General features: G+C 44.1%; 1 protein-coding gene across 1 annotated transcript in view; it reads right to left on the bottom strand.

Moving 5' to 3' along the window:
* LOC137380597 (E3 ubiquitin-protein ligase MARCHF11-like) overlaps positions 1 to 26,135 on the bottom strand; it is a 176,934-nt gene extending 150,799 nt beyond the window's left edge. Inside the window, exon 1 of the mRNA XM_068052664.1 lies at positions 25,764 to 26,135. Within this exon, the coding sequence (XP_067908765.1) occupies positions 25,764 to 26,135 (372 nt within the window). The remainder of the gene's footprint in view (positions 1 to 25,763) is intronic.
* Between the last annotated feature and the right edge of the window lie 1,120 nt (positions 26,136 to 27,255).

The following is a 27,255-nucleotide window of genomic DNA, read 5'->3' as shown; positions in this document are numbered from 1 at the left end:
TGCCACTTCCTCAAAAAACTCCATGTTTGAATCCCTCCAATTAGATTTCCGCCCCTACCTCTATACCGAAACAGCTCTTATCAAAGTCACAAATGGCATCCTATGTGACTGTGACAAAGGTAAACTTTCCCTCTTCATCCTTCTCAACCTGTCTGCAGCCTTTTATTCTGTTGACCACACCACCCTCCTCCAACGCCTCTCCACTGTTGTCCAGCTGGGTGGGACTGCTCTCCCTGGTTCCATTCTTATCTATCTAATCGTAGCCAACGAATCACTCGCAATGGCTTCTCTTCCTGCTCCCACACAGTTTCCTCTGGTGTCCCCAAGGTTCTTTCCTTGGTGCCCTCCTATTTCTCATCTACATGCTGCCTCTCTGTATCATCCAAAAGCACAGCATTAGTTTCACATGTATGCTGATGACACTCAGCCGTACATTACCAACACCTCTCTCAACACCGCCTCTGTTGCTAAATTATACAACATCCCGTACTGGATAAGCAGCCATTTCCTCCAATTAAATATTGGGAAGACTGAACCATTGTTTGCGGTCCACACTCCAAGCTCCATTCCCTAGCTACTGACTCCTTCACTCTCCCTGGCAACAGTCCAAGATTAAGCCAGTCTGTTCGCAACCTTGGTGTCACATTTGACCCCGAGATGAACTTCCAACCTCATATTCATGCCATCACTAAGACCGCCTATTTTCACCTCCAGAACATCGCCAGACTTTGCTTCTGTCTCAGCTCATCTGCTGCTATTGTAACACACTCCTGACTGGTCTCCCACATTCTACTCTCCGTAAATTTGAGGTCAGCCAAAACTCTGGTGCCTGTGTCCTAACTTACACCCAGGCCCATTCCCCTATCACCCCTGTGCTCCCTGGCACACATTGGGTCCCAGTCAAGTAACAACTTGAATTTAAAATTCTCATTCTTGCTTTCAAATCCCTCCTTGGCCTCACCCCTTACCATCTCTGTAATCTTCTCCAACCCCCAACCCTCCAAAATATCGGCACTCCTCTAAATGAGGCCTCTTGATTATCACTGATTTTAATTGTTCCAGCATTGGTGGCCATGCTTTCAGCTGCTTAGACCCCAAGTTCTGAAATATCCTATCTATATCTCTCTGCCTCTCCACCTCGCTTTCCTCCTTTAAAACCTACCTCTTTGAACCAAGTTTTTGGTCATCTAACCAACTATCTCCTTTTGTGGCTCGGTATCATACTTTGTTTCATAATGCTCCTTTGAAGCACCTTGGTACATTTTATTATATTAAATGTGCTATATAAACAGGTTATTGTTGTTGTTATAAAAGCAAAATACTGCGGATGCTGGAAATCTGAAATAAAAACAAGAAATGCTGGAACCACTCAGCAGGTCTGGCAGCATCTGTGGAAAGAGAAGCAGAGTTAACGTTTCGGGTCAGTGACCCTTCATCGGATCCCAGTTCCTAAGAAGGGTCACTGACCCGAAACGTTAACTCTGCTTCTCTTTCCACAGATGCTGCCAGACCTGCTGAGTGGTTCCAGCATTTCTTGTTTTTATATTGTTGTTGTTGTTTGCTGGGAAAAATAAAGAATCACAGGATGCGTCTAGAGGAGGTGTGAATGGTAGGATATCTGCCATCCAAATGCCAAGTAAAGGAAACAAGAGAGAAATGAGAGAAAAAAAACAAGCAAAGAAATACAATACAAAATGAGGGTAGAAGTTATGATCTAAAATTGTTGAACTCCAGTTGAGTCCAGAAGGCGATAAAGTTCCCAGTCGAAAGATGTACCTCAAGCTTGGGTTGAGCTTCATTGGAACAATGTAGTAGGCCAAGGACAGAAAGGTCAGAGTGGCAGTAAGGTGGAGAATTAAAATGACAGGTGACTGAGAGCTCAGGGTCACATTTGTGGACAGAACGGAGAGTGTTCTGCAAAGCAGTCACCAACTCTGTGTTTGATCTCCCCAATGTAGAGGAGACTCCATTGTGAGCAGTGAATATAGTATACTATATTGAAAGACCAAGTAAATTGCTGCTTCACTTGAAAGGTACATTTGGGGCCTTGGACGGTAAGAAGGTAATAGGGCAGGTATTGCATTTCCTGTGCTTGCATGGAAAGTAGCCATAGAAATGGGAAGGAGTGTTGGGAGTGACTGAGGCGTGGACAAGGGTGTCGCAGAGGGAATGGTCCCTTCAGCATGTTGAAAGGGGAGGGGAAGGTCTGTTTGGTGGTGCTTTCATGCTGAAGGTTGCAGAAATGACAGTTGAATATGGAGGTAGGTGAGGCGGAAGGTGGGAGCAAGGAGAATCTAAACAGCGGTTTTGGGAGGGAGGGGAAGGGGTGAGAGCAAAAGAACATGAAATAGAACAGACACGGTTGAGGGCCATGTCAACCACAGTGGGGGAGAAATCCTCGACTGATGAAGGAAGGGCAGTGGATGCTGTCTACATGGACTTCAGTAAAGCCTTTGACAAGGTCCCTCACAGCAGACTGGTACAAAGGTTTATAGTATATAAAATGATTTGGAGGAAAATGTAGCTGGTCTGATTAGTAAGTTTGCGGACGACACAAAGGTTGGTGGAGTTGCGGATAGTGATGAGGATTGTCAGAGGATACAGCAGGATATAGATTGGTTGGAGACTTGGGCGGAGAAATGGCAGATGGAGTTTAATCCGGACAAATCTGAGGTAATGCATTTTGGAAGGTCTAATGCAGGTGGGAGGTATACAGTAAATGGCAGAACCCTTAGGAGTATTGACAGGCAGAGAGATCTGGGCATACAGGTCCACAGGTCACTGAAAGTGGAAACGCAGGTGGATAAGGTAGTCAAGAAGGCATACGGCATGCTTGCCTTCATCGGTCGGGGCATAGAGTATAAAAATTGGCAAGTCATGCTGCAGTTGTACAGAACTTTAGTTAGGCCACACTTAGAATATTGCGTGCAATTCTGGTCGCCACACTACCAGAAGGACGTGGAGGCTTTGGAGAGGGTACAGAAAAGGTTTACCAGGATGTTGCCTGGTCTGGAGGGCATTAGCTATGAGGAGAGTTTGGATAAACTCGGATTGTTTTCACTGGAATGACAGAGGTGGAGGGGCGACATGATCGAGGTTTACAAAGTTATGAGCGGCATGGACAGAGTGGATAGTCAGAAGCTTTTTCCCAGGGTGGAAGAGTCAGTTACTGGGGGACATAGGTTTAAGGTGCGAGGGGCAAAGTTTAGAGGGGATGTGCGAGACAAGTTCTTTACACAGAGGGTGGTGAGTGCCTGGAACTTGCTGCCGGGGGAGGTGGTGGAAGCAGGTACGATAGCGACGTTTAAGAGGCATCTTGACAAATACGTGAATAGGATGGGAATAGAGGGATATGGACCCCGGAAGTGCAGAATTTGTTAGTTTAGGCAGGCATCAAGATCAGCGCAGGCTTGGAGGGCCGAATGGCCTGTTCCTGTGCTGTACTGTTCTTTGTTCTTTGTGGGAAAAGGAAGACATATTGGAAGCACTAATATGTAAGATTGCATCATCCGAATAGATGCGATGGAGATGGAGAAACTGGGTGAATAATTTCGCACTAAATTACTATAAATTGGCAATGCCACTCCAAAACATCATATGCATGTTTGGAAAATACATTAGAGAATTTTTTTTTAAATGAGTTTGTCTTCCCAAAGTGAATCCCTGCATACAAAAGTAAAATTCCACAAATGCTGGATATGCTCAGCAAGTCTGGCAGTACATTTGGAGCGAGAAACAAAGATAATGCTTCAGGCCAATGAGAGGTCATTGACCTGAAATGTTAATCCAGTTTCTCTCTCCATGAGTGCTGCCAGACCTGCTAAAAGCACATATCGGAAATTCAGTTCAGCAGACCTCTCATTATTTTCAGTCAACTTCCCTTGCAATTTTTTTTGAATGCAAGGGCTATTTCTTTAAGTGCACAGCCCCTTTAAATGTTTTTGCAAAGCCGCACACACGCAATAATTTAAAAGGGGCTGACTTTGCATGGCCTGCGAAGGGACTTTTGCATAGTTATGCAGCTGCACAGCTTGGAGGAAACATTGTTCTCAGTCCATTAATTTTAGAGGATGCATGAATTAGGATTCTCAAAATGCATTCCCGATAGGTGAAGCTTCACAAAGGGAGCATAAACTTGGAAAATTATACATTGCGTATATTTAAAAAACATTAGTATATCTCCATATTAATTTTTAGGATGGCTTATTTAAAGTATGCAAGGTATCAGAGCTGTGTACTCATTTGTGGTAGTTTGTTTTTGATGCCTATCATTTAAGAGACATAAGTCATAGAGTCATAGAAATATGGCACCTTTCCACTTTTGGCACTGTTTTGACTTCATGTATTTCCAAGTTAGATATCCAGCTCAAATATAGAGTAAATCTCTCTGGTGATTCACAAAAAATTTCTTTCTGCTATTAGGGTTCAGTGTAAAATAAGACAAGTCAAGGTAAATGGTTATTTTTCAGACTAGAGGATGGTTTTCAATGGTGTTCCCTAAGGGTCAATGCTAGAACCACGGGCAAATTTTGAAATTCTACTTTGTATTGCAAGACCAAATTGTATATATTAGCAAAATAGCAATGATACTAAACTTGGAGGAGTGGCAAACAGTGAGGATGATACAAATTGACTGCAGCAGGACATAGATAGGCTAGCAGAATGGGCAGGCAAGTGATAGATGGAATTTAATACAGACAAGTGTGAGGTAATGCATTTTGGCAGAAGAGAAAGGGTGAGGCTTTATAAACTTAATGGGCACAGTTCTGAAGAGTGTGCAGGAACAGAGGGACCTGGGGATGCATGTGCATCAACCTTTTACAGGAGGCAGGACATATTGAGATAAAAACAGAAAGTGCTGTAAATACTCAGGAGGTCTGGCAGCATCTGTGGAGAGAGAAACAGAGTTAACAGTGGAATTTTGCATTGGGCGGGAGGCCCTGCTCACTGGCTGGAAAGTCAGGGGCAAGTCCGCCTCCGCTGGGCCTAGGGAGCCAGGCTGGGATTTTTTGTTCCCCAGACCCTTAATTGGTCTTGGACGTGACTTCCACTTCCTTGAAGCAGGAAGTCCCGCCTAATGGAGCTGCTGGCCAATCAGTGGGCTGGCAGCTCTTAGTCCCAGCAGCGCCACCGGGAGCGGTAGTCACTCCTGGGACTACATCCAGCCACCAGAGGCAACAGGAAGGATGGCCCCGGAACTCAGGTAAGTTTTTAGGGCCTCACCGGGTACAATTGGATGGACCCCGGCAAGGCAAGGGGCGTCGGTTGGAAGGAGGAGGCAGGAGTATTGAACATTGTGGGTGGTTGGGGCTTCAGGGGCGGCCTTCCATGGGGCACAGGGTGCCCGATCAGTAGGGCCCCATACCCCCCAGCCCCGAAGAAGGCCGCCTGGGGCCTTTGCAGTCCGGCTGCTGAGGGTAAAATCGGAGCGGTGGTGGGAGGCGGCCCTAAAGTGACAGTTAATTGGCCACTGCCAATCTCACTGCCCCGTGTAAAATTGCAGAAGGGAAAGGCCACCCCCCCCCCCCCCCCCGCCACCTCCCACTCAATTTTAAGCTCCCCCTCCACCCCCCACCATGAGCCCACTCGTGGGGGGACTGTAAAATTCCAGTAAATATTTCAGGTCTGTGACCTTTCATCAGAACACTCATCGGGACATATTAGGAGATTGGTTAGCAAAGCATATGGGATCTTAGACTTGATACATAGAATACAAAAGCAGGGAAGATATGCTGGACCTTTATAAAGTTCTGGTTAGATGCCAACTAGAGTGTTGCATACAGTTCTGGTCACCACACTTTAGGAAAGATGGGAGAGTCCTTGAGAGGGTGGATTTTAGTTACAAAGTTAGGTTGGGAAAACTGGGGTTGTTCTCCTTGGAGCAAAGGAGATTGAGGGGAGATTTGACAGAGGTGTACAAGCTTATGACAGGCTTAGATAAGGTAGACAAGGAAAAACTGTTCCCATTAACTGATGGTACAAGGGCTAGGGGACACGGATTTAAGGTTTTGGGAAAGAGATGCAGAGGGAATATGAGGAAAAAGATTTTTTATGCAATGAGTGGTAATGACCTGGAACTCGCTGCCCATGGGGTGGTTAATGCAGAGACAATCAATGATTTCAAAAGGAAATTTGATGGGCAATTGAAGGAAATAAACTTGCAGGGCTACGGAGATTGAGCGGGGCAGTGGGACTGACTGGATTGCTCTGCGGAGAGCCAGCATGGACTCAATGGGCCGAATTGCCTCCTTCTATGTCGTAAATGGCTATGACTCTAAAACTGCACAAATCTGTTCGCTCAAAGTCCATCAATGTGGCTGGTGTGAGAAATGAACAAAGATATATTAGTGCAGTAAGGGATCTTTCTCTGATGATAAGATTAAGGCATATTGTTGCAGTCATCACTGCTGAAGCTGAAAAGCGACATTTGAAACTAAAGTGAAGGAATATATCTCCTCTTAATGAAATATATATTATGCGCATAATGGCCTGAAATTTCCCTGGCCTTATTTACACCAAGATCAAACTAATATTTACATGCCTCCTACACCAATTACACCAATGAGAATTTATGCACAAGTTTCCCGCAGATCCCATTTGCCTACATTGGAATGTAAAAAAAACATAAAACCTGTGCAAGTTCAGTGTAATTAATTGGGGGCCTCAAGAACTCAGGTGGAGCTAAAGCATTGAACGTATGTCACACTTCAGAACCAGACTTAGATGTTGGAGATTAGTGTCAAATAATTTCTCTTTTTAATTATTTTGGATAAGCCAGTAAGGCCAAATTGTAAAGTGCACAGCAGGCCACAATTATTTTTGCTACCCTTTCTGCTGCACACAGCAGGATATTCAGGAACAGGAACTGGCCATTTAGAACCTTTATAGGACATACAGTCCTCTCTATCACCTGCCTGGTCACAGCATGGGCTCAATTGTAATACTCTTCGTAACGCTTCATTACGGATCACACGGAATTGTGTAATTAGCGAGGATATCAGGGGGAAGACACTCCATTGATTTGTTTCTCCTCCCTGAATTGCTATGTGGCTTAATGGTGTAGGATAAAAGCATCACAGCAGCTTCCTACATGCTGTGCTTTGACGTGTAGTATCCGTTGCTGGGTATCACAAACAATCCACATGATCAGCGAGTGGAATCCTTTTCTGTTTAAGTGTCTCAATGAGTTCCACATTAGCACCTTCAGAGCCACATGGGGGTGCAGTCAATTACCTCATGACTCTAGAGAAGAGAGCAAACCTGTAGAATTGAATGGTCCTGTCTTTCTGTTCTACATGCCTTTGCTGCTGAAGTCAGGTGCTCTCCAGAAAAGGCCATCTGTTACCTGGCAAATTCAGGTCCTTACATTTTTTTGGCTGATATCACATAGATTCTCCATGAAAGCTCCAAAGTTGTAAAAATCAGTGCAGTGATGGCCTTCATACCTACTGATAATGCTCTGTGGGATGGTGACTATGGCTTGCGCTTTTCTTCCAGATGGCAGATAGATTCCATGCACGAGTCTGAAAAATCTTGGTGCAGTGCGACTAACAGCAGTGTTACTGTATAGTGAGGTCCCACTAAGAATAAGAAGAAAAAAATTGCAAGGAAACCTGCAAAGAGCAGAAATCCAACAAAATATTTTGGGGACTCTTCACCACTCAAATACCTTAGTTATGCCGTTATCAGATGACGGGATACTGTTATGCCAATCATATCCAGCCGTAAACCTAGCCTGCATATTAATGGTATAAAAAGGAAACTTATATGAGCTAATATAAAATCTTTATTGCCGTTCCCAGCAGAGAAGGGGCTTTAAAAACCAGCCCAGTGAATCACCAAGCACAACCATGCAGGAGCTAAGGCAGGAGGACAGAACAGCACAGGAGCTTAGACATAAAAACAAGAAATTATGGAAATACTCAGCAGGTCTGGCAGCATCTGTGGAGAGAGAAGCAGAGTTAACGTTTCAGGTCAGTGACCCTTCATCAGAACTCAGACGTTAATTTCAAGGGCCTGGACTAGGGTAGCACAGTGGCGCAGTGATGAGAGCATGGAGGAGTCCAGCTCCAACTTACTTTGGGAAAGGTGTGAACACCATGCTGTCAGCCATAAAGCAACTGGTAAATGAGGCCCACCATGATGGAGCCTCATGATAGACTAGCAGAATGGACTGACAAGTGGAAGATGGAATTTAATAAGGAGAAGACTGTGGTGATGCATTTTCTCAAAAGGGATGGGGGAGTTGTTATAGACTTAATGGTACAGCTCGAAAGAGTGTACAGGAACAGAGGGACCTGGGGTGGCAGAGAGAATAATTAACAAAGCATACAGGATCTTGCGCTTCATAAATAGAGGTATTGAGCACAAAAGTAGGGAGGTTATGCTGCACCTTTATAAAGCTCTGGTTAGGCCACAAGTAGAGTTCTGGTCACCACACTTTAGAAAGGATGAGAGGATTTTTGAGAGAGTGCAGAGGAGATTTACCAGAATGGTTCCAGGGATGAGGGATTTTAACTACAAGATTAGGTTGAAGAAGCTGGGGTTGTTCTCCTTAGAGCAAAGGAGATTGAGGGGAGATTTAATAAAGTTGTACAAGATTATAACAGGTTTAGATAAGGTAGACAAAAGAAAAGCTGTTCCCATTAGTTGATCGTACAAGGACAAAGGGACACAGATTTAAGGTTTTGGCCAAGAGATGCAGGGGTATTGTCAGGAAAAAAATGTTTATACAGCGACCTGGAACTCGCTGCTTACAACAAGGGTGGAGAAATGGAGAAGATCAATGATTGCAATAGGAAATTGGATGGGCACTTGAGGGAAATAAATTTGCAGGACTACAGGAATAGATCATGGGAGTGGGACTGACTGGATTGCTCGACGGAGCGCCGGCATGGACCCAATGAGCCAAATGGCCTCCTTCTGTGCTCTAATGACTCTATGACTCTTGTGACAACTCTGACAGGTTCCATCGCAGCTCATGCTGCGGCCATCAAAGCTCAGGCTGTTACCACCTTGGCTGTACTGTCCAGTGTTGACATGGGGGTCCCAGAGTGCCACATCATTCCTGCAGTTTGTTCTCATCACTTAGCTCCAAGGCAGGATCCTGCCAGCAGCCGCTCTGCCCACTTCTCGCCTGTTCCTGAAACTTAGGCCAGAAATGCATTTTGCGCTCATCCCGTCCCCTGCCTGCCTGAAATCCACTTGGGGTCCATATCAATGTTCTCCATGTCTCTTAACTTTTCTCATAACTAATGCCTTTCATTGCTGGCACCATATTATATACCCTTTTCATGGTATTGACATCTTTCCTAAAGTGAGGGGTTCCAAACTCAGAATATTCTAACTGTGATCTCAAAGATTTGAGGTTCTTTGGAGGGCCGAATGGCCTGTTCCTGTGCTGTACTGTTCTTTGTTTTTTGTTCTGATGAAAGATCACAGACCTGAAACATTAACTCTGTTTTTCTCTCCACAGATGCTGCCAGACCTGCTGAGTATTTCCAGCGCTTTCTGTTTTTATATAAAAGATTTGTACTGGTTTAACAACTTATAGTTTTTATACTCTTGTGACTATTTATAAAACCTAGGATTCCATAAGTTTTACCATTTAATATAAATTTCAACTCATTCTTCTTTTCAAATATATCACCTTACATTTCTATGCATTGAATTTAATCTTACAACTATCTAGGCAATCTACATCATCTATATTCTCCTGAAGTCACATTAGTCCACTTCACAGTTAACCAGGCCCCCTATTTTGTGTCATTTGCAATTTTTTTACTACATTGCCTATGACCAAGTCAAGATCCTATTTTATATGCACACATATTATTTTAGTTTAGTTTAGTTTAGAGATACAGCACTGAAACAGGCCCTTCAGCCCACCGAGTCTGTGCCGACCATCAACCACCCATTTATACTAATCCTACACTAATCCCATATTCCTACCACATCCCCACCTGTCCCTATATTTCCCTACCACCTACCAATACCAGGGGCAATTTTATAATGGCCAATTTACCTATCAACCTGCAAGTCTTTGGCATGTGGGAGGAAACCAGAGCACCCGGAGGAAACCCACACAGACACATACAGTTGCGACCAGGTGAGAAAGGGGTCTAGGGATTCCCTCTCAGCCCTTGCCTGGTTTGACCGTAACAGGGTTTAAATTTTAAAACACCATGTTTTTAGCCCCCCCTCAGTGAATCCTTGTTCAACTGTAAGGCAAAAAAATCAACCAGACAGGTTTTCTTAGATTTAAACAAGAAAGGTGCAAGTTTATTAACCTTAAAACTCTAATGCAGTTAAAACTGCTATGAATACGTGACATGGCCATGCTGGCATGCATACACGTTAAACACACACGCAGATAGAGACGGAAAAGGGGCAAGAATAAAGGAGAAATGTTTGAAGCAATAGCTGGAGGTCATTTACTGTCCTTTGAGTTCAATGTAGAGTCTTTGATTGCAGTTAAGTCTTGTCATTTCGTTGGGGCCTTGTGCACGCTTTCAAACTTGTTCCGAAGTAGGAGTCTTCTCTCTTGAGGTTTAAGTAAATTCAGTGGATCTGGAAATTCGTGTGAGAGAGAGAGAGCCAGGGAGAGAGACCTTCCTTCTCTGTTGTCTTCAAAGCAGTCTCTGTCCTCAACCTGTCCTGTGAGCACAATTCAAAAACCCTGGGCCAGCAGGTTAGTCATGTGACATGTGATTAGTTGTTTTTTTAACAAACTCTCCTGCGTTTTTGTGGATACCTTTCATCTTTGCAGACACTCTCAGTGGGGGGTGTGGGGGGGGGGGTGAGTGGGAGCGGGGGGGCGCGGAGAGATGAAATGCTGGCTTGTTCCACCTTCAATGTCTGGTGATCAAAATCCATTTGGGTTAATTGGATCAGGGAGCAGTTCCATTTTCTTTTCCTAGGCAACTGTCTCTCAGAATGTAATTTTTTCCAGCCGTTGCTGACCTCTTTAAACAATTCATCTCTCCAGTCCAGCAACATTTTAAAATTAATGTTTATATGACTAAATTAATATGCCTCATTCATGGCAGATGGAGTCTTCATGACATCTCCATACCCAGTGGAATGAAATGCGATTTTTAGAAGAGCATTTTATTAAAAGGGACTAGAGAGAAGGGTAGGTACAGGAAAACACACAAGCATCTCGCTCATTCGTTCAGAAATCCTAAAAATTGTTAGAGCCTGTCTTTCCTCTGTAGCAGGGCTGTTTAAAAATGCCCTTTTTGGCATCCCAATAAACATGTGATTTTGGGGGAAGTTTTTCAGTTTGCACATTTCCATGACTGCCTAGGGTGTCTTTGTTCCTGTTGAGGTCTGCAGGGAGAGGGTTAGATTTAATTAGCCCTAGGTTGGAGTTCTGCTCAGCAGTGGGTGGATCCACTCTAAACTCTCAGTGCTTTGATGAGTCACCTTAGGGGATGGTTGGTTCCCCTTTTTTCCAGACTGTGGGGAGGAATTCCTTGCTAATCTTCCCTTTGTCCTCTGGGACACTCCTGCTTGCAGGTATTTATCCAGATTCTACTGCACTCCCTTGCGGCACTTCGACGAGGTGAGACAGTTTCTCTGCCTTGTTGAGGACTTTCTTTGTCTCTGCAGGTTCCTGTTAGCAACTCTGGTGGGGTGTTACTAGTATCTGCATTTATATAGGAAGTTGTGGGGTCTAACCTTTCAAATATTTTGGGGTTGGCTGACCAGACAGTAGGGGTTTCCATTTGGGATTCCTCCCAGACTCCCTTTAACCTGCCCTCTTTGTCCCTTTTTCTCCTTTCCTTTCAAACCTTCTGCCTGCCTGTCACCCTTTGTTCTCGGCAGGGGTCCCTTACAGTTCACCAGCCCTCTGCTGGAGGGTCCTCCAAAACCGATACAGGACTTAGGGGTGCAGATTTCACTGTAGGTTGGGGTTTCCCCTCAACCTGGCACACGTGGCAACTCCTACAGTACTCCACCATATCTTTGTGGAGTTGTGACCAGTCAAACTGCTGTCTTATGCTGGTTTTGGTTTTCTGTACACCAACATGCACAGCCACTGTAATCTCATGGGCCATTCTTAATATTTCTTTCCAGTATCTCTGTGGCACTACTAACTGGTGAACCACTGTCCAATCCTTGTCCTCAAGTCTGTGAGGAGAGCTTCATTTGCTCATCAGTACCTCATTTTTTAAATAGTAGCAGTCAGGGACTCCCTCTGCTTTAATTTCTGACTGGGCAGCCTGGGCTAACGATCTTAGTACTGGGTCAGCTCGCTGAGCCTCAGCAAGGGAAGATTCATTTAATTCATTCCCTGGGTCTTCTAACTTTCCAAAGAAAGTCTCAGCCAGGCAGACCTCATGGTCATCTGCCTGCAGTACCAATTCAGTCTCCTCTGGGGGAGCTGGTTTGATCATGGCCCTATTCACTACACATTCAGGGAAACTGCAGAGGACTGTCTCCTGCCACTTCCCTGTTTCTCTGACCCCCAGCAGTCTTCTTTCAATACTTAGGAAGCTACCACCTTCGCCCCCACCAGATCATTACCTAGGAGCAGGTCAACCCCATCCACAGGCAAACTAGGGACAATCCCTATGGTCACCGGTCCCAAAACTAGGTCGCACTCCAAGTGCACCTGATGCAAAGGTACGGGCGTACACTGCCCTCCAATACCATTCACCACCATTCTGGTATTTACTGCACGCTCTGGGGGAAAGATCGCTTTTCCCAGTAAAAGAGATCTAGTGGCCCCTGTGTCCCTGAGGATTACTATGGGCTTGCTTGGCCCACTCAAGGGGTATGGGTTTACTCTCCCTTCAGACATAAAATCCTGATAACCCTCAGGAATCCTATTACATTTTCCTGCACTTGCAAGCAGTAGGCTTCCTGGGTCTTACTATTACTGCAGTTAAAGCCACAGCTTGCTCAGCTGTGCTTTCCATCAGAGTCCCTTCTCCTTCACTGAGCAGGTGTGCCCCGATTAACCCTACAGGCTTTCCCTTTAGTTTTCAACAATTAGCTCTTGACCTGCTTTATTACAATGGAAGCACACAGGTCTCCGGAGCTCGCTCCTACTGACAGCACTGTCCTTTTTGGCTGGAGGAGGGCCCCCTGTGTCTCTTGCTTTTCCTTCTCTCCCAGGACTACTTGGGCTTCTATCACCTTCCCATCCTTTTTGGATTTGTGGGAGTGACTAGGAAAGGTTTTCCCCTGGGCAACCAACTTATAGATAAGAGCAAACTCATCAGCCAGAACTGCGGCTTGCCAGGCACTATGAACTTTTTGTTCCTCTACGTGCATCTTTATGGAGAGTGGGAGAGAGTTTTTAAATTCCTCGAGCAAAATTACCTCTCTGAGATTTTTATAGCTGGGCTGCACTTTAAGAGCACTTAGCCATTGGTCAAAAGCCAGCTGCTTATTTCTCTCAAACTCCAGATAAGTCTGATCAGCTTGCTTCTTGAGGGTTCTAAACTTCTAGCGATAGGCTTTCAGTACTAACTCATATGCCCCGAGGATAGCATTTTTTGTCAGTTCGTAATTGGATGAACTCCCATCTGGCAACAGGGAATAAACCTGATGGGCTTTTCCTGTTAGCTTGCTTTGTAGCAGGAGAGTCCAAGCCTCAGCTGGCCCCTTTAACTGCCTTGCAAGTTTTTCAAAAGATACAAAAAATACTTCCACGTCTCCCTCATTGAATTTTGGAATCAATTGGGAAAATTTTAACAATTCTGTACCCAGCCCTGAATTACGATCCTCAATTTATTTTATTTTTTTATTTATTTAGAGATACAGCACTGAAACAGGCCCTTCGGCCCACCGAGTCTGTGCCGACCAACAACCACCCATTTATACTAACCCTGCAGTAATCCCATATTGCCTACCACCTACCTATACTAGGGGCAATTTACAATGGCCAATTTACCTATCACCTGCAAGTCTTTGGCTGTGGGAGGAAACTGGAGCACCCGGCGAAAACCCACGCGGTCACAGGGAGAACTTGCAAACTCCACACAGGCAGTACCCAGAATTGAACCCGTGTCCCCGGAGCTGTGAGACTGCGGTGCTAACCACTGCGCCACTGTGCCGCCATGCTTTCACTGGGGTCTGTCGCCCCCTAGTTAACTCAAGCCACCTCAGCTCTCTCTCTTCGCATTTCTTCTGGAAAGCTCTTTCTCTCTCTCTCTCCTGTCTCTCTTTTTCTTTCTCCTGTCTCTCTCCTTCTCTTTCTTGAAATTCAAGTTTCCTCTGTTCCAATTGTATCTTTACTGTCGGAGTCTATTTCTAACCCTGTTTCAGCTTCTTCAGATTCGAGGGAAAAATGGTTGACCACTAGTCTTAGGAGTTCAGACTTTCTAGCCTTGGCACGGACAGCGATCCTACACTGCTCAGCCATTTTTCTCAACTACTCCATAGACAGTGCTTTTAACTTATCCCAAGTTACTTCACACTGGCTTGGGGAGCTACTCGCTTCAGTCACAGACATGTTAGTATTCTAGCACACACAACCACAAGAAACCCTGTATTGAAATCTTTTCTCTTTTTGATTGGGATCAATTTGACTTCCCACTTAAAATTTCTCATTTGTCTGTGGGTCGAATCTCAGACACTAGCCCCCAAATTTCTGTTACGATCAGGTGAGAAAGGGGTCTTGGGGTTCCCTCTCAGCCTTTGCCTGGTTTGACCATAACATGGTTTAAATATTAGAACACCATGTTTTTAGCTCCCCTTCAGTAAATCCTTGCTCACTGCCCTCCAAATGTAAGGCAAAGAAATCAACCAGACAGTTTTCTTAGATTTAAACAAGAAAGATGCAAGTTTATTAACCGTAAAACTCTAACTCGGTTAAAACTACTACGAGTATGCGGCGCGACCATGCATACGCGATAAACATACATGCAGATAGAGACAGAAAAGAAGAAATAATAAAAGAGAAAAGTTTGGAGCAATAGCTGGCTTCATTTGAGTTCAATGATTGCAGTCTTAGATTGCAGTTAAATCTTGCTGTTTCGTTGGGGCCCAGTGCATGCTTTCAAACTTGTTCCAATGTAGCACTCTTCTCTCTTGAGGTTTAAGTGACTTCAGTGGATTTGGAAATTCGTAAGAGAGAGAGAGAGAGAGAGCCAGGGAGAGAGACCTTCCTTCCCTGTTGTCTTCAAAGCAGTCTCTGTCCTCAACCTGTCCTGTGAGCACAATTCAAAAACCCTGGGCCGGCAGATTAGTCATGAGACTTTTTTTTAAAAACAAACTCTCCTGCATTTTTGTGGATTCCTTTCATTTTTGCAGACACCCGCAGTGGGGGGCGGGGGGGGGGGGGGGTGGAGGAGGGGTTGAGGGGGCGGAGATAGAATGCTGCCTCGTTCCACCTAATCTATTTGGGTTAATTGGATCAGGGAGCAGTTCTTTTCCTAGGCAACTGTCTCTTAGAATGCAAATTTTTCCAGCCACTTCTGATCTCTTTAAACAATTCATCTCTTCAGTCCAGCAGCAGTTTAAAATTAATGTTTATATGATGAAATTAATATGCCTCATTTGTGGCAGATTGAGTCTTCATCACAATGCATATATGCATATATACATATAAGAGAAAGGGATAGAGAGAAGCAATGCTCATAACATTGGCCCCAGTAGGGCATCACTAGTTAAATCCCCCCAGTCTGAAAAACATCCATTAACCACTACTTGCAGTTTTCTGTCTTTCAACCAACCTCCAATAAAATCATAAGATCATAAGAAATAGGAGCAAGAGTAGGCCATTTGGTCCGTTTAGCCTGCTCTGCTGTTCAATAAGATCATGGCTGGTCTGATTGTGGCCGAAACTCCACTTCCTTGCTGGATCCCCATAACCCTTTACTCCTTGTAAATCAAAAATCTGTTTAACTGAGCCTTGAATATGTTCAATGCCACAGCCACTGTTCTCTGGGGAAATGAATTCTGAAGATTAACGATCCTCTGAGAGAAGAAATTCCTCCTCATCTCCAACTTAAAAGGGAGATCCCTTATTTTGAAACTGTACCCCCTAATTCTAGATTCCCCCACGAGCGGAAACATCTCAGCATCTAACCTGTCAAGCCTCCTCAAAATCAAAATGTTTCAATAAGATCACCTCTCATTCTTCTCAACTCCAATGAATATAGGCCCAACCTGCTTAACCTTTCCTCATAAGACAACCCCTTCATCCCAGGAAGCAACCTAGTGAATCTTCTGTGAAATGCTTCCAATGCAAGTAAATCCCTCCTTAAGTAAGGAGACAAAAACTGTACTCAGCATTCTAGATGTAGTCTCACCAATGCCCTTTAGAGTTGTAGCAAGACGTCCCCACTTTTATACTCCATTCCCCTTGCAATAAATGCCAATGTTCCATATGCCTTCCCAGTTGCTTGCAGTACCGGCATGCTAACTTTTTGTGATTCATGTACAAGGACATCCAGATCCCTCTGTACCGCAGCATTCTGCAGTCTCTCTCCATGTAAATAGAATTAGAATTAGAACATTACAGCGCAGTACAGGCCCTTCGGCCCTCGATGTTGCGCCAACCTGTATAATATTCTGCTTTTCTATTCTTCCCACCAAAGAGGATAACCTCACATTTTCCCACATTATACTCCATCTGCCAAATGTTTGCCCACTCACTTAACCTATCTATATCTCTTTGCAGACACTTTGTGTCTTCCTCACAACTTGCTTTCCTACCTATCTTTGTATAATCTGCAACTTAGGCTATTGTACAGTCGGTTCCTTCATCCAAGTCATTAACATAGATAGTAAATAGTTGAGGCCTCAGCACTGATTCCTCTGGCACTCCACTAGTTACAGTTTGCCAACCTGAAAATGCCCATTTATTCTGACTGTCTGTTTCCTGTTAGTTAGCCAAACTTCTATCCATGCTAATGTATTACCCCCAACACCATGAACTCTTATCGGGCTGAATTGTATAAGCAAGTGGCGAGCGAAAACAATGGCAGTCTGCCCGCGCGCGCCGCACATCACGGAGCCGCCGCAATCCTAAGCGCGGCGGCTCATTTAAATATCACGTGGAGGGGGTGGACTGTCCGTCCCCAGCAATGACGTCAGCTGCCTGTGCGTAGGCACTGACACCATTTTTAAAGGGCTGTAAGACCTACCATTAAATTTAAATATTTAAAGCACAAGGACATAAAAATAAAGAAATTTCTTCTACCCCTCTCCCACTCCCCCAATAACAACTAAATTACTTGCCCTCTCCTCCCCCAAAACACTTAACTTGTCACCTGACCACCCCCCAAAGTGCATAAACTTTAACCTCAAACCCTTCCCACCGTCCACTACACTAATGATGTTACTTTGACCCCGCTTCCCCCTCTCCCGCACTGAGAAACTTACCTCCTCCTGCCTCCCCATAAGTGTTCTGCCTCATTTCCCCAGACGGGGATCCGAAGGCGTGGGAGTTCCGGCCACCGGCCCGAAGATCATTGTCTGGGAACTCAGGCTGGGACTTAAGTATAAAGTAATGCATTAATTTGCATTCATTTGAATATGAAATGTGTGTCCCGTCACCGAGCGGCAGGTGGGGGGGGGCACCACGAGGCCTCGCCGCCACCGGCAATATCGGGCCGAGCCCTCCCAGCATCGGGGTGCATGGCGGCCCTCTCCCGAAGGCATTTTCCAGCCCCACCCCGCCACAAAACCTGACATCAGGGGGTCTGGAAAATCCTGCCCATCTTGTGTAGTAACCTTTTATGTGTCACGTTATCGAATGCCTTTTGGAAATTCAAATATACCACATATACTGGTTCCTCTTCATCCGCCCTGCTCGTTACATCCTCAAAGAACTCTAATAAATCTAACAAACATGATTTTCCCTTCATAAAACCACGTTGACTCTGCCTGGCTGCATTATGATTTTCTAAATGTCTTGTTACTACTTCCTTAATAATGGATTCTAGCATTTTCCCATGACAGATGTTAGGTTAACTGGCCCATAGCTTCCTGCTTGCTGTGCCCCACCTCCCTGACTTCTTGAATAGAGGTGTTATATTTGCAGTTTTCCAATCCGGTGGGACTTTTCCAGAATTTAGGGAATTTTGGAAGATTACAATCAATGCATCCACTACCTCTGCAGACACTTCTTTTAAGACCCTAGGATGCAAGCCATCAGGTCCAGGGGGACCTGTCAGCCTTTAGATCCATTAGTTTTCCTAGTACTTTTTCTCTAGTGGTCGTGATTGTTTTAAGTTCCTCGCTCCCTTTTGCCTCTTGATTTTCCATTAGTCTTGGGATGCTTTTTGCATCTTCTACTGTGAAGGCAGATACAAAATACTTGTTTAAAGTCTCTATCATTTCCTTGTTTCCCATGATTAATTCCCCACTTTCATCCTCTAACGGACCAATGTTTACTTTGGCTACTCTCTTCCTTTTTATATATGTGTCGAAGCTTTCATTGTCTGTTTCTTTATATTTCTTACTAGTTTACTCTCATACTCTAATTTCTACCCCTTTACATTTTTTAGTCATCGTCTGCTGGTTTCTAATATTTTCCCAATCTTCTTGTCTACCACAAATCTTTTCAGCACTGTATGCCTTTTCTTTCAATTTGAAACCATCCTTAACTTTCCTAGTTAGCCGTGGATGATGTATCAAAGAACAAAGAACAAAGAAAATTACAGCACAGGAACAGGCCCTTCGGCCCTCCAAGCCTGCGCCGATCCAGATCCTCTACCTAAACATGTCGCTCTATTTTCACATAGAGTCTTTCTTTCTCAATGGAATATATCTTTGTTGAGAGTTTTTCCCAGGGTGGAAGAGTCAGTTACTAGGGGACATAGGTTTAAGGTGCGAGGGGCAAAGTTTAGAGGGGATGTGCGAGGCAAGTTTTTTACACAGAGGGTGGTGAGTGCCTGGAACTTGCTGCCAGGGGAGGTGGTGGAAGCAGATACGATAGCGACGTTTAAGAGACATCTTAACAAACATATGAATAGGAAGGGAATAGAGGGATATGGGCCCCGGAAGTGCAGAAGGTGTTAGTTTAGGCAGGCATCAAGATCGGCGCAGGCTTGGAGGGCCGAATGGCCTGTTCCTGTGCTGTACTGTTCTTTGTTATGAAATAGCTCCTTAAATGTCTGCCACTGCTTCTCTACTGTCTTAACTTATAACTTATTTTCCCAGTCCACTTTAGCCAAATCTGTCTTCATACACTTGTAATTGCCTTTATTTAAGTTTAAGAAGCTAGTTTCAGACCCAAATTTCTCACCCTCAGACTGAATAAGAAAAAATATCATGTTATGATCACTCTTGCCTAGAGGATCCTTTTCTATAAGGTCTTATATTAAAACTGTCTCATTACACATTACCAGATCTAAAATAGCCTGCTTCCAGGTTAGTTCCAGAATGTATTGTTCTAAGAAACTGTTCCTAATACACTCTAAGAAGTCATCCTCTGGGCTACCTTTGCCAATTTGATATGTCCAAACTACATGAAAATTAAAATTGCCCAGGATTATTGCAGTACCTTTCCTACAGACCTCCATTATGTCTTGATTTATAGTCTGTACTACAGTCGAGCTACTGTTATAACTATTCCCACCAGTTGCTATTTCTTATCTCCACCCAAACTGATTCTTCATCTTAATCTTCTGAGCCTTTTCCCTGTTGTCCTGGCCAGTATTTATCCCTCAACATCACAAAAACAGATTATTTGGACACAACTTACTGATCGCATCCTTTATTAACAGAACTACCCCACCTCCTTTTCCTTTCTTCCTATTCTTCTGAAGTGTCAAATATCCTTGAATATTTAGTTTTTAGTCTTGGTCACCTTGCAATCACATCTTTGTAATGGCTATCATATCATGCCCATTTATTTCTATTTGTGCTATGAATTCAGCCATCTTCTTACCAATGGTGCATGCATTCAGATAAAGAGCCTTTAATTCCATCTTTTTAACATTTTTCCCTCCTCTGACCTTATTTGCTGGTGCACTCTTATGTTTGTATACTCTGTCCCTTCCTTTCATACTCTGGTTATCATTACCCGTATCACTACCCTGAACTATTGCCTTGCCCTTTCTTGTTAACTTTCTAAATTTCTCCTCAGCTGAGCCCTCCCCCTTACTATTTAGTTTAAAGCCCTCTCTACACCCCTAGTTATATGATTCACCAAGACACCGGTCCCAGCGTTGTTCAGGTAAAGGTCATCCCAACGGCACAGCTCCCTCTTTCCCCAGTACTGATGCCAGTGCCCCATGAATCAAATTCCATTTTTTCCACACCAACCTTTAAGTCATGCGTTCAACTCTCTGAACTTATTTACCCTATGCCAATTTGCTCATGGCTCAGGTAGTAATCCAGAGATTTTTACCACTGTGGTTCTGCTTTTTAATTTAGCCCCTAGCAGAACCTCTTTCTTAATCCCACCTATGTAATTGGTACTCACATGGACCACAATGACTGGCTCCTTCCCCAGCAATTCCAAGTTCTGCTGCAGCCCTGAGGACATTTCCTGGACCTTGGCACCAGGTAAGCAATACAGCCTTCAAAACTCATGCTCTCAGCTGCAGAGAACTGTATCTATCCCCCTAACTATATACTTCTATTAATACTATGTGCCCCCTGTGTAGCACCTTACCAAAACACATTTCTTTATCAATGGATTCCATTATTTTGTCAAAGAATTCTTAAGTTTGTCAGACAAATCCATGCTGGCTTTAATTCACTCATGTATTTCTAGGTATTAACATTATTCCACATAATGGCCTCTGGAAGCTTACCCACTACCAAAGGTAGGCTGACTGGTCTACAGTTATCTGAGTCTTTATTATTTCCTCTCTGACTTCATTCAACATTCTCAGATGTTTGCAATGAGGGCCCAGTGCCTTCTCACTTTGAATTCCACTTTTTTCAGTATTACTTTCTTATCTATCGCTATTTTATCTAATTACTACACCACCTCTTCATGAAGTCTTTCATTCCCACTATCACACAGTGAAAACTGAATATTAATTTATTATGTTCACCGTTCTTCTATCCTCTACAGGGAGATTTCCCTAATTGTCCCTAAATGTCCCTACTCTTTCTTGAACTATTCTTTTATCTTTTATAGTATTTCTAAAATCTTTTACTCTTTATATTGTCCACTAGTATTTGTCATATGTTCTCAGTCATTCTATTCTTGTTTATTTCCCCTCTACATTTTCTTCTTTGACTTAACTTTCTTTAGTATTATTCACTCTATATTTGTCTTATGCCTCTTTTTAAAGTTTAATTTTAATTTTAAGTTTCTCTACTCATCCAAGGAATTCCAGATTATGCACCTTTACTTCTTGTGGCAATGTACCCTAATTGTCTCCTGTTTGAACATTTCCAATTGTTTATGCACACCTTTTCATTCCAGTTTGTCTCGGTTTCCTTTTCAATTCACTGAAATCATGTTTTTCCCAGTTTGACTATTCCCTCTCAATGTTTATATTGAAAAATGTTACGATAGCTGTCTCCTAGATATCCTGCTACCCACATACTACCTACTTATCCCATGTTATTACTTAGAACTTGATCCAGAATTGCCACTAAATTAAAGCAAAATACTGCAGATGCTGGAATCACAGAATTCAGCCCTTCGGCCCATTGAGTCTGCACCGATGCATTAAAGACACCTGACCTGTCTACCTAATCCCATTTGCCAGCACTTGGCCCATAGCCTTGAATGTTATGACGTGCCAAGTGCTCATCCAGGTACTTTTTAAAGAATGTGAGGCAACCCGCCTCTACCACCCTCCTAGGAACTGCATTCCACACCGTCACCACCCTCTGCGTAAAAAGGTTCTTCCTCAAGTCCCCCTTAAACCTCCTGCCCCTCACCTTAAACGTATGTCCCCTCGTAACTGACCCTTCAACTAAGGGGAACAGCTGCTCCCTATCCACTCTGTCCATGCCCCTCATAATCTTGTACACCTCGATCACGTCACCCCTCAGTCTTCTCTGCTCCAGCGAAAACAACCCAAACCTATCCAACCTCTCTTCATGGCTTAAATGTTCCATCCCAGGCAACATCCTGGTGAATCGCCTCTGCACCCCCTCCAGTGCAATCACATTTTTCCTATAATGTGGTGACCAGAATTGCACACAGTACTCCAGCTGTGGCCTTACCAAAGTTCTATACAACTCCAACATGACCTCCCTGCTTTTGTAATCTATGCCTTGATTGATAAAGGCAAGTATCCCATATGCCTTTTTCACCACCCTATTAACCTGCCTTTCTGCCTTCAGAGATCTATGGACAAACACGCCAAGGTCCCTTTGTTCCTCGGAAGGTCCCAGTGTCAGGCCATTCATTGAATACTTCCGAGTCACATTACTCCTTCCAAAGTGTAAATTTGAAATAAAAACAGAAAGAGCTGGAAATATGCAGCATGTCTGGCAGCATCTGTGTTCTGATGAAAGGTCACAGACCTGAAATGTTAGCTCTGCTTCTCTCTCCACAGATGCTGCCTAACCTGCTGAGTATTTCCAGCACTTTCTGCTTTTATTTCAGAATTGCCACTGTCCTTGTTGGTTTAAAACATGCTGACCTAAAAAGTAGAAACATTGACAGGCAGAGAGATCTGGGCGTACAGGTCCACAGGTCACTGAAAGTGGCAACGCAGGTGAATAAGGTAGTCAAGAAGGCATACGGCATGCTTGCCTTCATCGGTCGGGGCATAGAGTATAAAAATTGGCAAGACATGTTGCAGCTGTACAGAACCTTAGTTAGGCCACACTTAGAATATTGCGTGCAATTCTGGTCGCCACACTACCAGAAGGACGTGGAGGCTTTGGAGAGGGTACAAAGGAGGTTTACCAGGATGTTGCCTGGTCTGGAGGGCATTAGCTATGAGGAGAGGTTGGAAAAACTCGGATTGTTTTCACTGGAACGACGAAGGTGGAGGGGCGACATGATAGAGGTTTACAAAGTTATGAGCGGCATGGACAGAGTGGATAGTCAGAAGCTTTTTCCCAGGGTGGAAGAGTCAGTTACTAGGGGACATAGGTTTAAGGTGCGAGGGGCAAAGTTTAGAGGGGATGTGCGAGGCAAGTTTTTTTACACAGAGGGTGGTGAGTGCCTGGAACTTGCTGCCAGGGGAGGTGGTGGAAGCAGATACGATAGCGACGTTTAAGAGACATCTTGACAAATATGTGAATAGGAAGGGAATAGAGGGATATGGGCCCCGGAAGTGCAGAAGGTGTTAGTTTCGGCAGGCATCATGATCGGCGCAGGCTTGGAGGGCCGAATGGCCTGTTCCTGTGCTGTACTGTTCTTTGTTCTTTTGTCACTTATGTAACTCTTACCTCATCCTACCGCTAGTTAACTAAAATTCTCGCTGCTCCTGTATTTTTCAAATATGCCTATATATCTTTTCCTCTATCAACTATGATCTACAATATGCTCTGAATAAAATAGAAGCTCCATTCTTATTCCCTGACTCTAAACAGATAGATTCAGCTTTGCATCAACTCATGTTCTGGTGCTGTGATGGATTTTTTTTTGATTAACACTGCTACCCTGCCTGCCTTGTTCCCTGTTCTATCTTTCCTTAATATTCAGTAATATGGAGCTTTCTGCTCTTAGTTTTGCCCGAGCCTGAACATTGCCATTCTTAATACTATTACAACATACCCTCCCTGTTATGTTTCATAAAACTGAGCCATAAAAACAAAGCTTAAGCAGATAGGTAAATATGAGCTCTGAGATAAGTTCTGTCTGGGAACATATATATTTGCTATTCTTTACAGAAACAGTTACTACCTTACAGAAAAACCCGGAATACATTGTTAATGTTCCAAGGTGCCACACCTGAAACTGCATTGTGTGCTCATCTGTAACAATTATGAATTTTTATCTCATTGTTATTTCATTGATTATTAACAAGCCTTGTGCATAATCATTACAGGGTGTCATACTGACTGTAAATAATTATTGGGTTTATTCAAAGCATAAAAGATTCAAATTATTGTCTCCCAAAGTGCAAGTGAAGTATTCAGTCACTCTCAGGAATTGAATTATCCTAAAAATCCACCATGTCACTGGCAAAATGCTACAAGTGCTCTGTGGAATTTAATAAGTACAAAATGAACACAAAACTGAAAATATTCCATTATTTTGAATTTTCATGGTAAATTGTAAAATCCTGAGGATGATGCAACTTAAGGATCTGCTTTCCCATTGGTTATCAATTGTCATGACCCATTATTGGAATAATGAAAAAGCAAAATACTGCGGATGCTGGAAATCTGAAATAAAAACAAGAATTGCTGGAACCACTCAGCAGGTCTAGCAGCATCTGTGGAAAGAGAAGCAGAGTTAACGTTTCGGGTCAATGACCCTTCTTCGGTTCCGAAGAAGGGTCACTGGCCCGAAACGTTATCTCTGCTTTTCTTTCCACAGATGCTGCCAGACCTGCTGAGTGGTTCCAGCATTTCTTGTTTTTATTTTATATTATATTGGAAAAATGTGCATGTTTTCTAAATAAACCTAATACCAGTGTAATATTTTGGTTATCACTCACTTGAAACATGCTTGCTTGCCTTCATCGGCTGAGGCATTCAGTACAAGAGTTGGGACGTCATGTTACAGTTGTACATAACGTTGGTTAGGCCGCATTTGGAGTACTGTGTGCAGTTCTGGTCACCGCACTACAAGCTAGAGAGGGTGCAGAAAAGATTCACAAGGATGTTGCCTGGTTTGGAGGGCTTGAGTTGTAAAGAGAGATTGGATAGGCTGGGTCTGTTTTCCCTGGAGCGAAGGAGGCTGAAGAGGGGACATGTTAGAGGTATATTAAATTATGAGAGGCATAGATAGGGTAGATAGCCAGAGTCTGTTTCCCATAGTAGGGGTGACTAAAACTAGAGGGCATAGATTTAAGGTGAGAGGGAATAGGTTTAAAGGGGATCAAAGGGGTAAATTTTTCCAACAAAGAATAGTGAGTATCTGGAATGAGCTGCCTGAGGAGGTGGTGGAGGCAGGAACAGTAGCAACATTTAAGATGAATGAGCAAGGCATAGAGGGATATGGAATTAATGCAGGCAGGTGGGATTAGTATAGATAGGCATTATGGTCGGCATGGACGCGGTGGGCCGAAGGGCCTGTTTCTTTGCTGCACACACTATGACTCTATGAAATAAGAAAGGAGTGGAATTTTGAAAATGACATTAATGTCCTCACAATAAGTGTATTTTTTCTCATGGATAGACCTTATTTGCTTAGTGTACCGATTTCCATCCTTTCACTAAGTAAAGAGAAATGCAGGTATCAAGTCAACGATCACTTTTGCTTGCGCAGAAGGCAGTTTCACGGATGAGCGTCAGTGAAGCAGGAGAAAATATAAATGTTGCGCTGACCAGCGTACTGAAACTAAAGGCACTATCCGTCAAGCTATCTCCACTCATACTCCCAACTATAGTGTAATAAAAACAAGAAATGCTGGAAATGCTCATCAGGTCTGGCAGCATCTGTGGAAAGAGAAGCAGAGTTAACGTTTCAGGTCAGTGACCAGTTCCGAAGAAGGGTCCTACTGAGTATTCCCAGCATTTCTTGTTTTTATTTCAGATTTCCAGCGTTTGCAGTATTTTGCTTTTATTCCCATCTACAGTGTAACGTGTATTCGGTGAGTGTTAAACTCACTAAAATATTTAAACTCCAACCTTCAAATAGTTACACATGTTTATTTTACGATATAAGAGGAAAATAGACATATCCTCTTGGACGCTTTAAGTGTGTTTTTGTTTTAAAACTGCACAGATGATTTCCGCACTTTTTTCTCTTCTATTCTTACCTGTTCCGACCCTTGGAAGCATATTCTGCAGGTGGGAGTGATGCCCCCGTTGCGAAAGCTGCTGTTGCTGCTGCACACCGACTCGGCGTCATTGGCGCAGGAGACCGCCCCACTCTGGTAGCTTTCGTGTTCGGGAGCCCGGCTCTCTTGCTTTCCCGGACATTTCCTCTCCTCGGGTTTCGCCGAGATCAACCTCTCTTTTTCGGCCGCTTCTCCTTCCTCTTTCTGCCTTTTCTGAGCAGCCGGTAGCGAAACTCCGCCGAGAGCGCCCCCCTCCGGGTTGGGGGCGGCGGTGGCCGCCGGGGCCCCGCTGATGCTGCTTTCTTTCTCCCTGTGCTCGTCCTGCTGCGGGAGGCGCTGCCGCTCGCTCATAGCGCGGGGATGGGGATGGGAGGGTGGCTGTGTGGGATCGGGGGCGACCTCTCGTATCTTCGGGAATGAGAGAAAGGAAGGGGGGATTGGTTCGAGGATTGGTACGGGTAGGAATGAAAAGGGAAGCAGGTAAGGGAGGCGGGGAAAAGGGAGGGAGAGAGGAAGGGGAAGCTTTTAAAATCGTCTTAAAAAGAGACAGACCATTTCAATCCGCATCGTGAGGCAAGGGCTCCGGGATACAGGCAGATGGAAGCCGGTTGCGGATCAGCCACGCCAGCAAACTGACTGATACACATCCCACACAGGGCACAGGAGCAGGAGCGGCAGCCGTTTGACCGGACAGTTCGGTTCACTGGGAAACACCCGATTCAGATCATCACAGCTGTGGAAGGCGGAATCGGCGCCACAATGCCGCCCGCGGTCTAGAATCCAGACCTCATTGCCACCTGGAGCTGGAAAATAATAACAAAACAGCGAGCCGGGCGACCATTGTTTCCTCACAAACAGCGCACGGGAGGACAAGGGTGGGAACGATGAACTCAACGTTCTCGGTTCGCTACACTGAGTTTTATACCTGACAGATCCAAGATAGCAGCATAGTTGTTTCTGTCACTTGGGGAAGGGATGGCAGTGATTATCATTTGCCTTTTTTCTGCTCGTTCATTCTCCGGTTCCCCAGACTACTGGAACGGTAGAGGCAAGATTTCATGAGCATCAGAAAACGTTAGGACATAAGCGGAGTTAATGCGAGAGCATAATTCCATTTGATAAAAGACATATTCTTACTAATGCATAAATAAAGGATTTTTTTTTCATCGATGGGATGGATATTATTCCTGAGGAAATGAAACGCTTTCCGATCAAGTGCACATGTGACAAGTATAGCAGAGCGGAGCGAACTTCCCTCTATTCTGTTCCAGCAATATGCCTCAGCCCCAACCGCACATCATCTCCCCCATTGCATTAGTTTCCCATCATCTTTAAGACTCTCTGAGTAACAAATTTAAATTCAGCCCAGGCCCCAAAGATTAAACACCAATATCTTACCTACTGCAACACCAGAACGAGATATTCTGTGCGAAATTAAACTTGAGGAATTTCAAATATGATTTTCAACAAC

The sequence above is a fragment of the Heterodontus francisci genome, chromosome 2, assembly GCF_036365525.1.
Source record: "Heterodontus francisci isolate sHetFra1 chromosome 2, sHetFra1.hap1, whole genome shotgun sequence".
Taxonomy (NCBI): Eukaryota; Metazoa; Chordata; class Chondrichthyes; order Heterodontiformes; family Heterodontidae; genus Heterodontus; species Heterodontus francisci.
This window is presented reverse-complemented; position numbering and strand designations above follow the sequence as displayed.